At 39.1% G+C, this 15,604-nt stretch overlaps 1 protein-coding gene and 1 long non-coding RNA gene across 10 annotated transcripts in view; one reads left to right on the top strand and one right to left on the bottom strand.

The window, feature by feature from the left end:
- smap1 (small ArfGAP 1) overlaps positions 1–15,604 on the top strand; it is a 156,165-nt gene that overhangs the window by 112,219 nt on the left and 28,342 nt on the right. For all 8 annotated transcript variants that reach the window (XM_051959653.1, XM_051959656.1, XM_051959654.1 and 5 more), the window contains one exon: positions 2,065–2,186. In XM_051959653.1, the coding sequence (XP_051815613.1) occupies positions 2,065–2,186 (122 nt within the window). The remainder of the gene's footprint in view (positions 1–2,064; positions 2,187–15,604) is intronic.
- The window catches only part of LOC127537427 (uncharacterized), a 104,238-nt gene that overhangs the window by 83,985 nt on the left and 4,649 nt on the right, over positions 1–15,604 (bottom strand). The window lies entirely within an intron of this gene.

The raw sequence follows: 15,604 nt of genomic DNA on the forward strand, positions 1-15,604 counted from the left end.
AATACTTTTAAAAACACTTGCAAAAAAACAATAATATAAGGGGGAAAAAAGAACAGCTATACAGACCACTCAAAGACTTTTCAGCAACGTTCCATACTGTCAGCTTACATAGGGAATTCCAAAACTGAAACATCTGAAAATATATTGAGTAATTCATACTGACTAAATCTGTTTTAGAATTATTAGAATTAGAATAGCCTTCTTAATCCAACTGAACTTTAATAAAATCATGCAAAGCTAAATCAGCTCTGTGACATAGTATCAAAAATATTTGCAATTACAGACAATTAATTAACAAGTATTACTCTAAAGTATTACTCTAAGGGCAAAAGGAAAATCAAGAGTGAAATCATTTTCACGGCAAAGCTAGCGACTGAAGGAGTACAGTCATCAAAATTTCCTTGAGGATCTTCCAATTAAAAAGCATGAAAATTGTAAATTGAACTCTGTGGGGAGCTTTGACAATGTGCGAGTGCATAAATGTTATAAATAGCCTTACATATGTATGTAAAGGTCATACTGAATAATTCTAATTGGTGTCACTGTCTTTCCTTTCATTGTTCTTCCTTCTTTTGAATATACTGAAATACAGGCTATTGTATAAAAAATGCAAAAGTTTAAACTATTAGCAAGCTTTTAGGAAGTTCAGAAAATATGAAATGAACTGTTATTCTATTCATAGAAAATATTTAGCACAGCTCTGACAATAAATAAAGCAGGTTGTTACAAAAAGTACTTGGCCAAATTATGAGTGTCAGACCTTGCAGAACCTGTTAATGTGATAAACTACAGCTGTGGTTATTCTGTCAGAGACACCTGTGTGAACCTAAGGGAAACGGGTTATGCATCCACAAAAATGACAACGACAAATGAAGTGAGCTCGGAGAAAAGGTCAAGCATCATTTGTTTTCACAAGGAAGGACACACCATTCATCAGAGCTGCAAAAACCATCCAAACAATCGTCAATCCTCCACAGTTGGGTATATTGTCAAGTAGTTCAAAAATGGAGAACTTGTGACAGAGAACAGAAAGCACACAAGTAGCACCATAACAACCAACAGCAGACTGGACTGCATAATTGTGAGCAAAATCGAGACAAACGGCAGCAAAGAATCACTTCAGACATTAGAGAATCACCAGATTCAACTGAGTTCACAGAGCACTGGAAATTAGTATGGGTGCAGTATGCAGCAGAAGTCATTTATACGTTCAAGGAATAAGAGAGCTAAGATTAAACATTCAGCTTTTGGAGATGCCTGTGATTTTCAGATGAGTCCAAATTCAACCAGAATGTTTGTGTGGGAAAAAGCCAGGGAAAAAATCAGAGGGCACGCTAAAGCATGGAGGCGGAAGCATCAAAGCCTAGGATTGTTTTTGTTTTTTTTAGAGTGGTGTAGGTGAACATATAATTTTTGATGGAATCACAAATTCTTAACTGTTAATGCAAACTTAAAGAAATAGACCAACCAATGATTCAAGCAACAGAGCTGAATCTCTGAGTGAGATAATGATACCAACTGCCTGTGAGAAAATCAGAGTATTGGAATGGCCCTCCCAGAATCCTGACCTAAATCCCACAGAGCATCCATGGAGAAAGAAAAAGTTAGCTGGTTGATGCTCAAGTGTGGATGAACTGAATGCTTTTCTGGTTGAAACATGGAGGAAACAGTAATTACAGAAGCTGGTTAGCTCAATGGCCAGATGCAACCCCTAATGGATAACAAACTAAACACTAAAAAACATACAACTGTGATCCTCAGTGAAGCCATTACTGTGGCCGCATACATTTCTGACAATTTTATGATAGTATTGTATGGTATGTAATATACATGGTACAGTGACACAATTTACAGCATTTAAACTAAAGCACATAAATAATCATAAATCTGAAAAGAATTACATCAGGTGTTCAGGTGTTGTGGTTTTTCCTCATCCGATGTGCTTGTTTGGATGTCTTTGATTCTGTCCTATATTTTCGAAGATACAAATCTCTTTCAACTTAAATAACTAAAATTAAGTTACACGTGTGATTTTTTGTTGGATGACTTAATTCTCTTCCTCAGATGCTCCAGAGGGTGGTGGAAAAAGCTCAGGTGGCGCTGTACCAATCAGTGATGAAATGGATATCTTTGGACCAATGGTCTCCAACCCTCTCCCTTCCTCCCACAACGCACAGCAGGCTCAGGTACCACGCACGCACGCACGCACGCACGCACGCACGCACGCACGCACGCACACACACACACACACACACACACACACGCTCTCTGACTTTCATCAGCTGTTTATCACCACAGGCAGGCTGCAGCACAGTCTGCAGAGACCCTCCTGATGAAAACACACACACACAAGCTTATTCACAAACACACCATCTTCTGTCCGTGGTGACACATACTCTCTGAGGATCATATCAAAGCAAACTGTCATAGACTTGCTTTCATTGAATTAATATGACCAATGTCCTTCAAAGGTGAGTGTGGGCTTGTCTGACAGAGAGCAATGATTGTGAACTATTGCAATAAAGAGAGCAGGCAGGGTTGTAGAGCTCCATTAAAAAGAGTGTTTTTGTTTTCAGAACATATCTGCAATGATTTATGCTACTGAATTTGTGCAGTACTTCTTTAAGTTCCCTTCCCGATCTATACCACAGAGTCAGAATAAAATATACAACCCAAATACTGAATATAAAATGAACATTTCAATAAATATGAAAGCACTTTTTGCAAGATGTGTTCAGCTAATGTACACAACCGATGAAGTGGGAAATGTTAAATAGCATTTTAAGGTACATTTTTAAAGCTTAATTGTCTGTGTTATATATATTAAGATCAGCACCAAGCTGTATGAGGTTAAAACTGTAGTTCCTGACCCCTAATTTTGTTTGATGAAAGTGTTGCCAGCTATGGCTGATTAATGGTAAATCTACAGCCTGAAGAGCTGTAAACCATTTGTCTGGTTTGTGCGATACTTTATACCACAATGACCACCAACCAGTTGTGTTGAATCATCATTCTACCATTACATTCAAATATGTCCATTCAGACACCTAGGAAAGCTAGGTTTCTAGTGAGTGACTAACTATCAGCTGACAGAAAATAAACAGTACTGGGAACATCCCAAACTTTAGTTAAGCACCGCCAGTTGGCTTCAATTAGTCATACTGTGACTCTGGTTCATGGCATCTGGTATTCAGTGGCAGTTGCTTTGGGAGGGTAACATTAGCTAACCAGCTAGACCATGGAATCGCTATTAGCGCCATTCCTGTGCATGACCTTCACTTCAATAATTACTGCAGTTATTGCTGAATTGGCCTCATGCTGCTAAAGTGTTCGAGTTCCACCTGGAAATGGCTCATGGATGTATTATGGAGCTGGATGCAGAGCCACCACTGAGTCCTGCTGCTCATTTTTCCCAGTGCTTAGTCCTGATATTGTAACAAAAGCAACTTCTGTGGCCCAAAAAGCATTGTGTGAAAATGTCCAATGTAAAATGCCCAAATTTACAGCAGAAATAAACATGTTTACAGATCAGTAGAAGAAACAGTTTGGGCTCTATAGCTAATTTCCAATTCGTAACAATCAAACAGGAATGGATGTTTTTATAACTCTCCAGTTTAATTGTATTTGGGCTTTAATTTTCCATAATCAAGGGTGTGGCCGCTTTAAGTGACAGGTGGGTCCATGGTCGGACTTTTTGGATTAGCTGGGAGTTAAGAGGGGTCAGGTATTGCACTGCAGCAAATCTATGAGTGATGTCCTAAAGGGTTTGTCCCTCTTACCATAAACAGCCATTATAAAACAGATGTCTGTAAAATGGTTTGCATGACATTTTCAACTTTTTGCTTTTTACTTCATTGTAATTTTTTGATTCATGGTGATCTCATAACATCACTAGTGCTTAGCAATTTTTTTATTTTTGTTGCATCATCACTGTGTAAAATCAGACAGCTACTGAAGCACAAACCAGGAAGTGAAAAGACTTTATTGGGTCAGGCATCACACATACTTGATTTATTATATTTACGTGTGCCTCATCTTTGAGCCTAGTGTCATCTTATGACACCCACGGGACAGCTGTGGTTGTAGAGATGTAAGCTAAGCTAGGCTAGGTGGATTGCTGTAGTTAACTACACTGTCACTGCCATCACTGAATGTAACTGTCATTAACTGTGAAGCTCGAATAAATGAATGAATAATCAATAATGCCACGTATGATGCTAATATGCTGATATAGTATCTTTCTCAAGGTGAACTCATTTTCAGTGATAATTCCTGCATCAGAAGCAGGTCTGCTGGTAGGTTTTGATTATGCTTTGTTGAATGTAGTCTGCAGTACTCATCATTGTATTATAGAAATAATCACATTTAAATTGCAATGGGAATGTCAGAATAGTTAAAATGAAATATTTATGAGCTATTTTCTTCAAATCATTTAGCCCTAGGGGTGACTATTTTTACATACTTCTGACAAAAGACCAAAAGCAGGGAAGATGATTAAGGATAGAGAGAGACAAACGCGAGTGATGGAAGGATGGAGAAGAGCAGAGATTGAGTTGTGTGCCCAGTGAGTGTCTGAAGCCATATTTGATGGCTTTCATTTTCTGGGTAAACAAAAACAGAATGAGATGCCCATCAAAATGAGAACAGAGAGAAAAACAGGAGAAGAGGCACATGTGATGACATATTTCACTTTGTTTTCCAGATATTTGTCCTCATTTTCCTTCCTTTCTCTCATGCCTTCAGCAAGTAGTCTCATAGGGATGAGTGAGGCTGGTTGAATTAAGTAGCAGCACACTTATAAATGCTGTTTTGGTCCTTTAAGCATGACCTGTGACCTCTGGTTTAGATAGAAATAAGGACTCACACTTACATGCAGAAACACACATACACATACATCCATATCTATATCTATGCACACAAATAACACATCCACACAGTCAAAAGTTGTTCATGCGCACTCACACATTTCTAGTTGTAGAATGAAAACAGGAAACTCACAGGTGATATCGGATGCGTGTTTTCTACCGTTAGACCAAGAAACACACATAAACAAAGACCCCTCACAGCAAAGCCTACCTGGGCTTTAAATTCATTCTTTCAGTCCCTGACCTTTTCCTAGGTTTTAAATTGTGTATCTTGCTCTCTTACTTTCTCACACAAAGACAGTCACATCTCTTTGCCTTCTGAGACAAGGCCAGGCAGTGGCTCATGGGAGACCCAGGCATGAAGAACAATTACAGGCTGCTGGAACTGCAAGCTTCCCCTCTGCCACTACCAGCTTCCCACTTGCCCTCTAATCTCCCCTCCACGCTCACCTCCTATGTCGTTCCATCTACTGCAGCTCTGCGTCTGCCTTACACTGGGGCTCATTTCCATATATCCATTAGTCCTATACTCAATCCCTCAGTCCACTTTTTTTCCTCTCAGTGAAGACCTGGTGACACTGCACATGCAGCCCCTCGTTTGGTCAACCAGTTTAAAGACTGTGATCACACTTCCACATTAAAATAACTTATTTTCCGTAGGGCTTTTTAACCTTACATGCCATATGGTATTTACAGCAGTTTTTGACTTGTAAATTAGTGATTTCAGAACCTCAGATTCTTGTAAGCTGCGGTGCATCCATCCTGCTGCATAATAATCCCAGAACTCTTTCACTGAAGCCAAGACAAATTCATACTGTCAGAACATATGTTGTAACCTCCATCTATAATCAAACAACCAACCTAAGCTGTAAGTTGGCTACCAAATATATCTACCGTATATTTGAAATGATGCCAACAGATCACTGACAGTGCCCTGTCAAACCATGCAGTGGCGCAGAGTCTTTCAGTGACATATCCTCACAGGATTCGTGACAGAGCTACTATTTGTGCAGTAGCTGGTTGTGCCCAGTTTGTTTTTAATGGCTACACGGGTACAAAAGCTTCTCTTGGCTTTGCCTTTCATTTGGCAAAGCAGTGTTCTATAAAACTGAATGGTGCAAATGGCTTTCTTTATTTTGCTTGCTCCCTCAACAGTTAGTGCAGTCCAGCTAGTCTGGAACTGAATCGTGCATGCTCTGCATTTATATAGCACCTATTAACGTCAGCAGTTGTACACAGCGCTTATTTGCACGTATGCACACTTTGACACACTTTGGCAACTTTGGAGTTAGTGTCTTGCCCAAGGACACTTCAACATCTAGAGAAGCTGGGGATCGTACCAACCCCCCACTTAGTGGACAACCTGCTTGACCACCTGAACCACAGCCATCCATGATCATTATGTACCTTCTGCGAACTTGTCAGGGGCTGTGCTGCCAGGTTTCTTTTTGTGCACGATAAAGCAGGTTACAGGGCTGCAGTCAGAGTTTTATTTGTCTATTTTTTTTAATTTACCTTAAACATACTCAAAAACACTAGAGCAAAAGTGTTAAAAATGGATGAAACAGCATGTTGTAAGCCAGAAACTGCGCTAAGTGCTTCCCACATGAAGTATGAGCCAAGCATCTACTCCAAGGTCAAGAGCCAGCATGTGCTCTGTAAAACACAAGGCCTAGATTTTACATAAGCTCTTCTCAGATATTGCAGGATCTGGAACATGTTAAAGTAACACCATTCTGTCATTCAGACATAGATCTCTTTTACATTAATGTTCCTCATGACTTCATTCATTCATACCCACAACAGTGACAGACACTGTCACAGTATGTGATTGGACAGCATAACAAGGGATGTATTGTGTATGCCTCTGTGTTAATTCAACTGAATTCAGTTGTGACTTGTGCCAAGCCTGAAGTGAAATACGGCCATCTTTTAAGTTTTTTGTTCTCAGTCAGCACAAACCGCATCATTTAGTGTCTTCTTATTTCCTTTCTTTCATTCCTCAAAGAATAGTTTTCCAAATTAAACTCAGAACAGATAAGAATTTGACAACAGTCCCATTAGTCCAGGAAACAACATCCAACAAACAATTTTTGGAGAATGGTTGCACTTGGAGTTCAGCAAGCTCTGTATCTTTCAGTATTTTTCCCTTTAAATTTATACAACAAACAGTAATGATCGCTTCCAAGCTACAGTAGCCGAAGTGTTTCAGAAGCCTTTACCAAAGCAGTGAAGCTGCATGATTTAATTGTTTGATACTTTGTCGCTGCAGGCCAGTGTTTAGCTGTAATTGGGGGGTTATAGAATAGAGCATCATTTATGTGATTTAGGTCCATAAGTAAATTTTAAACATGCTATCCAAGTTTTGTTATATGACTATACTATGGCTTTTCTACCTGCCTGTCGTGGTTTACCTTCTGTTTGACTTTTTCGCTTTTTCTCAAATTCTTGCTCCATTCTCTGTTTGTCTTCTCTTATCCCTGTCCTTCCATTTTCATATCTCTGCAGGCACTCACTATTCATTCTTTCACAAGAATATATTTTCCTTGAATCCGCACATTCAGCACTGCTCCTGCTCATCTCCCCTTCATCTTTTTAGAGGTCCCCTTCTTCCTCTCTTTTTAATCTCTTTGACTTACTGTCCTTCACTCTCTTGCTTAAGTATCTTAAGTTAACTAGGGCCTTGTCAATCAAGTAAGTAAAGAAGTAAGGTTTATTTCTTGTTCACATTAAATACAGCTTGAGATGAACAAAAAGTTGTACAAAAACAGCAATGGGACTCAATTTTTGATTTTTTTTTCCTCAGTGTTTTTACCACATACTGTCTTGCCTGTTTAACAATCCTTACAAAATAGTATCCAGTGTAAATAAAAATGTTACCTCAAAAAATAATGCTGGAAGTTCCATTTTCAGCCCTTAGTGGTGTCTGCACGTATTTCATTCAGGCTGCATAAGGCCCCATCCGTTCACTAACAAGCTTGTGTGTAGCCTGAAAGGCATGCCTTAGGGCAAAAAAAAATATAAAAATTTTTTTAAATTTCCTTGTGCTGCATGAAGCTGCTCCTTATTGCTCTGAAGGCACAATAATAAATAAAGATGACTTAAATGAGCGTATCAACATTTAGTTCTTATGTGTGAACTGTCGTAGCATGATGGTAAGTCAACAATATTCATATAGACTGTAATTTAAATTAGATTTTGCAAAGTCTGCACGACATTAGTCCTTGGTGATAAAATGATAGTGATGTGTGCAGCAATAGACACTTCATCAATAGCAATAAGAAAGGCTGGGGATTCCAGGTCAGTCAGTAGGAGCCTTAACCTCAGCGGAGTGCAGCAGCTTCACTCGGGCCACTTTCCATGTGCTTCCAGGTTTAACTTGCTCTCTTTACATAATGTGCATTACCATTAGATTCTAGTGTATGAAAATGTGTATCTATGGGTGTATTTGTGTGTGTTTGTCGTTGTTGTGTTAACATTAAAATTATTTTCTGTTTTCCTCAAAAAATAGACGAAAGTGGGTAATTCAAAATAAAGTCTCCTAGTCTTTAGGAGTCATTAAAAATTCTCAATAATTATTAATATAGACAGAAACAAGAAAACACTCAGTGTGATACTCCACCAAGGCTATTCAATCCTCCATATGACATTGTCAGAAATGCAGCCTTTTTTAAATTTTATTTTTTTTAAAGAAATGCAGCATTTGTTTATGAGTTATTGATGATCAGAAATCAATCTAAAATGTGACTATTTAATATAGATGAGCGTACAAACAAAATGACCTTACACTGAGCACAGGCATGTGTTGTGCATGTGTACGTCATGTACGGATACCGAATCATGTCATAGTTAGAGTGACGCCGTGCTGCTGTCTTGCAGTGATACAGAAATCTTTAACAAATCCGTGGATCCAGACTATAAACTGCATCTCTGCCAAAATCTAATCACCTGGTTCTTGTGTCATTTCTGACCTTCCCTGAAAAGTTTGTCTGTTTTTGAGTAATGTTGCGAACAGACAGACAAATCAATCTGTTTTCACTTTGACATTAAAGAGTTTTTTCCAATAATTTTTTTTGTTAAAAAAGCTAAATTTTATTGACCATGATTGATTTATGAAAACAATAAAAGGGTAAAACATCAAAGGGGGTGAATACTTATGATAGGCACTGTATGTATAAATGACTTTATACTAGAAAGCTCAGTTTTGTACTTAAATAAATGTACTTTCCACCACTGCTCAGCAGATTACACAATGAAAACATGCACATAATGCTGTAGGCTAGAAGAGTTATCAGATTAGAACCATTGTCACTGCAGCAGAGCTGGGTTATCTGTTAAGAGCTCCGACTCTTGCACAATACTTCATAGTCTGCAAGTGATTGTTCCACAGTGGCTGTTTGATTCCAGACAGGCTGCTCTCACATGGCCCCCTGACTGTGGCAGCACTGTCTGTCTTCTTGACTATATTATTTGAATGTCAAACAGTGCATTTTGTTTCTGCCTCAGTTCTCTGTTCAGAGGAAGGAATTTACTGCAACTCCCCACTGGGACTATGTTTTTCTTTCTGTGTGTATTAAAATACCCCCAAAGTCCAGAACAGTTCTCTCTGTGTTGCCTTAACTTAATCAGAATTTTTTTTTTTGCACCAGGAAAGATTCTGTTTATCTGAGCCATGACCAACTTTATGTGCTTCACTGAAATTTCCTGCAGCATTTAAAGAAAACGCAGTTACCTCACAGCATGTGGATAATAATTGCCTCTGGCTTGGTGTGAAGGTCAACTTGTAATTGACTCCCTTTGTTTGTTTGTGTGTAACCAACAAATCTGTCCAACTAATGGCCTGTGTATGTTCCTGCCTCAGACAAAGGAAGAACCACATTGAAGTTAGGTGACCTTATGACCTTTCCTGTGTTTCCAAACTCACAGATATATGAGTGTATGTTCTCATCACCGACTCACTCACATACATGCAAAAATCAGTAAGCAAGTTCCCAAAAGAAAACCCTAAAATCAGTAAGCAAGTTCCCAAAAGAAAACCCTATCAACCAGCATGTAGCACCAGCACTCTCACATTATAACATCATTTTTCAAATGCCATTACGTACAGGCAGCACACAAGGGCACAGTTTCAACAGTCAATACGCACCCCCTTTTTCTTCCATGCACACACATATACAGCAGGCTGAATTTGGGATTCAGCAGGCGGATATTGCTTTACAGCTGTGATTAGCTGGGTGCGTGAAGAAAGAGGAAGCCGGCAGCCTGCTGATTCGGGCAGCTATTAACCGGCATCGGGGAACATTCGCCTATCTGCGCATATGTCAATTATAAAAATGCGATTATAGCCTTGTAGGAGGGGGAGGATTTGTGTTATCCCCAGCTTTTCCCATTCTTGCTCTCTCTCTTTCACACACATTTTCTCTGTACGTCCTGTCGATTCCCTAAGTGAGGAAAATGTCGTTAAGAAATCGGTTTTACAAATCTCATAGGATCTCTAAATCACACATTCATAAATCAACAGATAAAGGCGGTCTTGGTCTCCCGGTTTTCAAGCACTACTACTGGGCTGCTAACTCGAGGGCCTTCACATATTGGAAACAAGGGAGCCTACCCGATGCTGAAAGGCAAGGTTATCTCCCTTCTTGGGTACAACTTGAGGTTTCTGATGCAGATGTTTCTCTAAGTACATATTTATTTTCTAGTGCTACTCTAAACAAACTACAAACTACAAATTTTGTTTTGAGGAATTCCTTGCCTATACTACGCCAGATTAAAGTGGTAAATAAATTGCCTAAAGATTCGGTATATTCTCCTATTTGTCAAAACTCTCAGTTTAAACCCGGACAAATGGACATGGCATTTATTACTTGGAAAGAGAAAGGCATCTCATCCCTGGATGATCTATACATCGACGGTCATTTTGCATCTTTTGCACAACTACAAGACAAATATGATATCCCAAATTCACATTTTTTTCGTTACCTCCAAATTAGACACTATGTAAAACAGACATTTGAACATTTTGAATCCATTCCAACTTCTCACTTATTTTATGATAATCTACAGCTTTGTCCTAGTTCAAAACACCTGATCACCAGGTTTGTCGAATGTTTCACAACTTCTGTTTCCACAGAACATTTGCGGTTGGCCTGGGCTCAAGATTTGAATTCTGAGGTGTCACATGAGTTATGGGAAAAAGCCATAGCACGGATTCATTCTTGTTCCATAAACAGCCGTTACCGGCTAATTCAGTATAAAGTAATTCATCGGTTGTATTATTCAAAAACAAGATTGAACAAAATGTTTTCTACAGTGTCTGCTACGTGTGATAAATGTTCCTCTGCTGAAGGAACTCTTGCACATCTTTTTTGGTTTTGTCCCAGCTTATTTGCCTTTTGGTCTGCAGTTTTTAAGTGGTTTTCTAAGTGCTACTTTATAGACATTAAACCAGACCATAACATCGCAGTCTTTGGATGTTCAATGGACTTGGGATACACAACGGACTTGTGGTTGGCGTTACAGCTAGGAATGGTTGTGGCTAAAAAACTTATTTTGCTGGCCTGGAAATCCACTACTCCTCCAAACTTTGAACACTGGCTCAAGGAAATGGTTTCTGTTATTCAACGTCTTCCTATGAACAATATGGACAGACAACATAGACACAATGCAGTGTGGGGACCCTTTCTTGCCCAATGTCAGATTACTTGAACGGTATTGCAGTTATTGTGCTTGTCAAATAATCAGTTGCCTTGCTTTTTCTTTTTTTTTGATTGTTCTTGTCTGGCAGCATCTGTTTGTTTGTTTCTTGTTTATGTTTTTTGTATTGTTATTGTAATTTTGTTTTGTAATGCATAAAAATGAAAATCTAATAAACATAATATGAAAAAAAAAAAAAGAAATCGGTTTTACCAAGAAAACTTAAAGGAATGTAGTAAGGAGGGCAAGAAGGATGGTAAAAGAAGAGATAAGCTCTCTAGTTGTCCTTTTTTGTTTTACCATGGGCCTTTCTATTGCCTCCTTATGTGTTGATAATTACATCTTAGTCTCATGTAGACAGCGGGTCAATGGTATTTTCTGTTGGCCCAAACAGTCAGTTGATCAGCAATAACATAGCAAGCAGGAGCGTGTTGATGGACCTCTTAGAATACATGCATTAGACACGATTCTCACTTCAGTGTTTATGGTGCAATGGTGTGCTGTTGTTGCACGGTGTAGCGATAACAGCCACTGTGATACCACCAACCACTTTTTACTTTTTTTATAAGTACACTGCAGCCTTATTGGTGACAGGAGCACAGGCATGGCAACCAAAGTAGATCCACAGCATTATTTTGCTTACAGCGAACATGGAGACTGAAACAACCACATCTAACCACACAAAATATCTTTTTGAGAAATTAACGGGATTTGTTTTGTAACAAGCGTTGTCGACTATCAGACTATCAGAATTTGACAAGGTCGAGGAAGCCATTGAAAACTGTTTCACTTGGCTTTATATTTTAAGCTTCCTGACCAATATGTCGACCAGTTCTGGATGCAAATGCAGCATTCACGTTGGTACCATTACCTCATGCTAGATGTCTTGAGTATGTGGCTCAACATCAGTTAGAAATGTTCCACTTGATTCATGCAGAAAGAGTGAGAGAGGGTGATTAAAATGTTCACTAAAGTACAGCTGCACTTATCTCTACAAGGCCTGAACCTTTTCTCAGCAGCAGTGTGGCATGTGAAGGTACAGAGACGTGAACACGTAAAGAGCTGATCTTCATGAAGAATTCCTGCAGCTAGAGTTGGATTTTAAAATGTATGAGCACAGTGGCGCAGTAATTCTTTGCACACCCTCCATCACCTTGCTTTGACGGTGTCAAAATATTTTCTGTTGTTGAACGATCGGCTTTGGTCTGTCTGTCTGTCTGTCTGTCTGTCTGTCTGTCTGTCTGTCTGTCTGTCTGTCTGTCAGTCATAGTTTTGATGCCTCGAAATTAAACCTCAGGCTTTTTAAGGAAATGATGGTTCTCATTCCACTGTGACTATTTTTTTTAGAAATACTTTAATTATTTGTTATATGTCAGGAACTGTTATATTAATATTTTTTTTGCATTTTTCTGTTTTATTTTTTAGCCAACTATGACAAGATATTCACCAAATCAGTACAATCCTGTGGCCATAATTGTCTGTATTACTAGGGCTGTTAGAAGAAAAGACTTGTGCAGTAACATTTTTTCCCATGCTGTATAATGATGTTAGAATAGTGTTAATGAAGCAGTTGGGGACCAAATTGTTCTCCTGAGTGCTGATAATGTATTTCAGCACCAAATTACAGTTAAACTCAAAGTTTCACTGTGGGCAGTGCAATGAACACCAGAGAGATTTTCATTTTCATCTAAAGCCGTACCTGCAGACAAAACAAGTCAGCACAGAATTTGAGGATCAGTAAAACAAACCGCTCTATTTGAAGCAGAACACCACTGGCATCTAACATGCAAAGCCATATGATCAGTAGGCTCCCTCCTCAAGACAGAGCACAATCAAATGATGGCTGGCAGAATGTCTGCAGTAAGTCTAGGAATCTTTTAGCTCACTGAAGTTTTTTTGACCCAAATGAATCAGTGCTCCCTTCTGTGAGACACGTCGGGCCTCAGCAAGAGCCACTTGAACAAACAGCTTTGTTCTTAAAACGACAGTAGCAGAAATCTGGAAAGGAAAAAACACCACAATCTGAAAAAATATACACCCCTGCTCCTGCGGCTTTACTGTGTCCTCTCTGTGTGTCCTCTTCTCCCACCACACGAGGCACATTTCAGACTCACAAACATTGAAATCACTTGTCTAACCTGTGGGACCACCATCTCCTGCTTGGACTGGGCTTTGTTTCTCTTCATAGTATCATATGTGATCGGGGTGAAAAATCTTTGCTAACTTCTACTGTCACAGGTCAGATTTCCTAAAGCCTGAAACGGAGCCAAGACCATCTGAAGGTGTATAGTTTTTTTTTTTTTTTTTTTTTTTTTAAAGTCAGCTTTAGTTAAAATATTCTAAAATGCTAATATGGACTTTTTGCTAGAATGCCAAGAAAACACTACCTTCCTCACCTTACAAGTAATGAAGGAGAATCCGCCAATTTATTTTTACTTTTTGTTGGTGCAAAAGTTTAAATCTGTCGAAGTTATGTACAGATCTGCTGCTTTTGTCTACAAGGACAAGTCCATCATCTGAATGAATTACTGAAGCAGACTAAAGTGAAAACAAAACTACTGATAAAATACAGTATACGACACCACAATAATGGGAGTATCATAGCTTGCCAATTTTATCATTTTATTTGGAGGATTTCAGCTCTGCTACCTCTACAGTACCTTGGTCTTTATGCAGATGTCATGAATGTTGCTTAACCTCTACCATCCCACCACTTTTAGCACCTGGTCTAATGCAGGACCATTCCTTCTTTATGTCTGTCACAGCTTAGCAGTTTCTAGTTACACATTAATGCCATCTGTACTCTTAATCATCTTTTGACTCTTTAGTTGCACTTTTGTTCATAAAAAGTTGCCTTGTATTGCGACACATTGGCCCCTGTGTGATTAATAAGAATATTAAATTGTAAGCTGTTGTGAGCATGTGCAAGTGTCAAGAACTACAGGATGAGCGAGAGGTGAGGGGAAGAACAAAAGATGAAGATAGACAAAACCAATGGCGACGGTAGAGGGAGACTGAAGTAAACAACGGGAGATGCAGAAGGAAGTGCAGGTGATTGCTGAAGAAGAGATGATGGTCTAGAGGAGGAAATGGATGAACTATGGTTTGTTGAGAGCAGAATGAAGAGGTTAAGGGAGGTAGGGAGAATAGAGATCGTGAACTGGTCAAGCGAGCCCTTTTTGCCTGTCTTTCTCTATTTCTTCATTATTTCATCCTGTCTTTCTTTCTTTTTGTTTGTTTGTTTATTACCCATTTTCCCTGCTGTTCCTATCTGGCATAGTCTTTTCTCTAATGCAGATTTTCCAGTTCAAGCTTTGCTTTTGTTTTCAATAAATTAGCACAAATCCTTCAGCACACACACGCATAGAACCCAGTGTGGGGTTTTAAAGCCACAGATGGTCTATCAGAGGGGAGTGTATGAGTATTTCAAGCAGTGATGGAAAACCATTGGGAGAAAGATAGTAGTGTGTGTGTGCGTTTGGCTGTAGAGGTCTATGAATAGCGACGGTGAGGAAAAGGCTGTCAGAGCCGTAATTCAGAGCTCCGGCTGCACCCATCAACACCAACACTGGGCTAGAAGAATGGAGCCTTGTTGAAGAGGCTTTCGATTACACAATTTGCTGCTAGGAGCCCGACAACACATCGCACACTATGTGGATGTTGTGTGGATGTGTGTGTATGTGCATTAATGTCAATGTAACTGAGAAAGACAAAAAGAATAAGAAAAAGAGTGGACGCACATGTGATGTACTCTGCTTTCCTTCAAAAAGAGATGTTAGGTGTGTTTTACATTGTGTACCACCTGTTTAGATTTGGCAAGAAATCCCCTGGTTTGCTTTGCCGTTCTTTTAGTACAAATGGAGCTAATGCTTCTGAAGTGTCTGGCAGTCACAGATGGTGGAAAGAATAAAAAGGCTTGGGGAAGTTGTTCAGTATAAGGCAACTACTTTTTTTGCCAAAGGATGCTGCAGTTTTACTAAACAGGCATACCAGAATGATAGAATGATATCATCATCTTCGCTGCTCCAGAGAATCCAAAACTT

Source organism: Acanthochromis polyacanthus, chromosome 15 (genome assembly GCF_021347895.1).
Source record: "Acanthochromis polyacanthus isolate Apoly-LR-REF ecotype Palm Island chromosome 15, KAUST_Apoly_ChrSc, whole genome shotgun sequence".
In the NCBI taxonomy this organism is placed as follows: domain Eukaryota; kingdom Metazoa; phylum Chordata; class Actinopteri; family Pomacentridae; genus Acanthochromis; species Acanthochromis polyacanthus.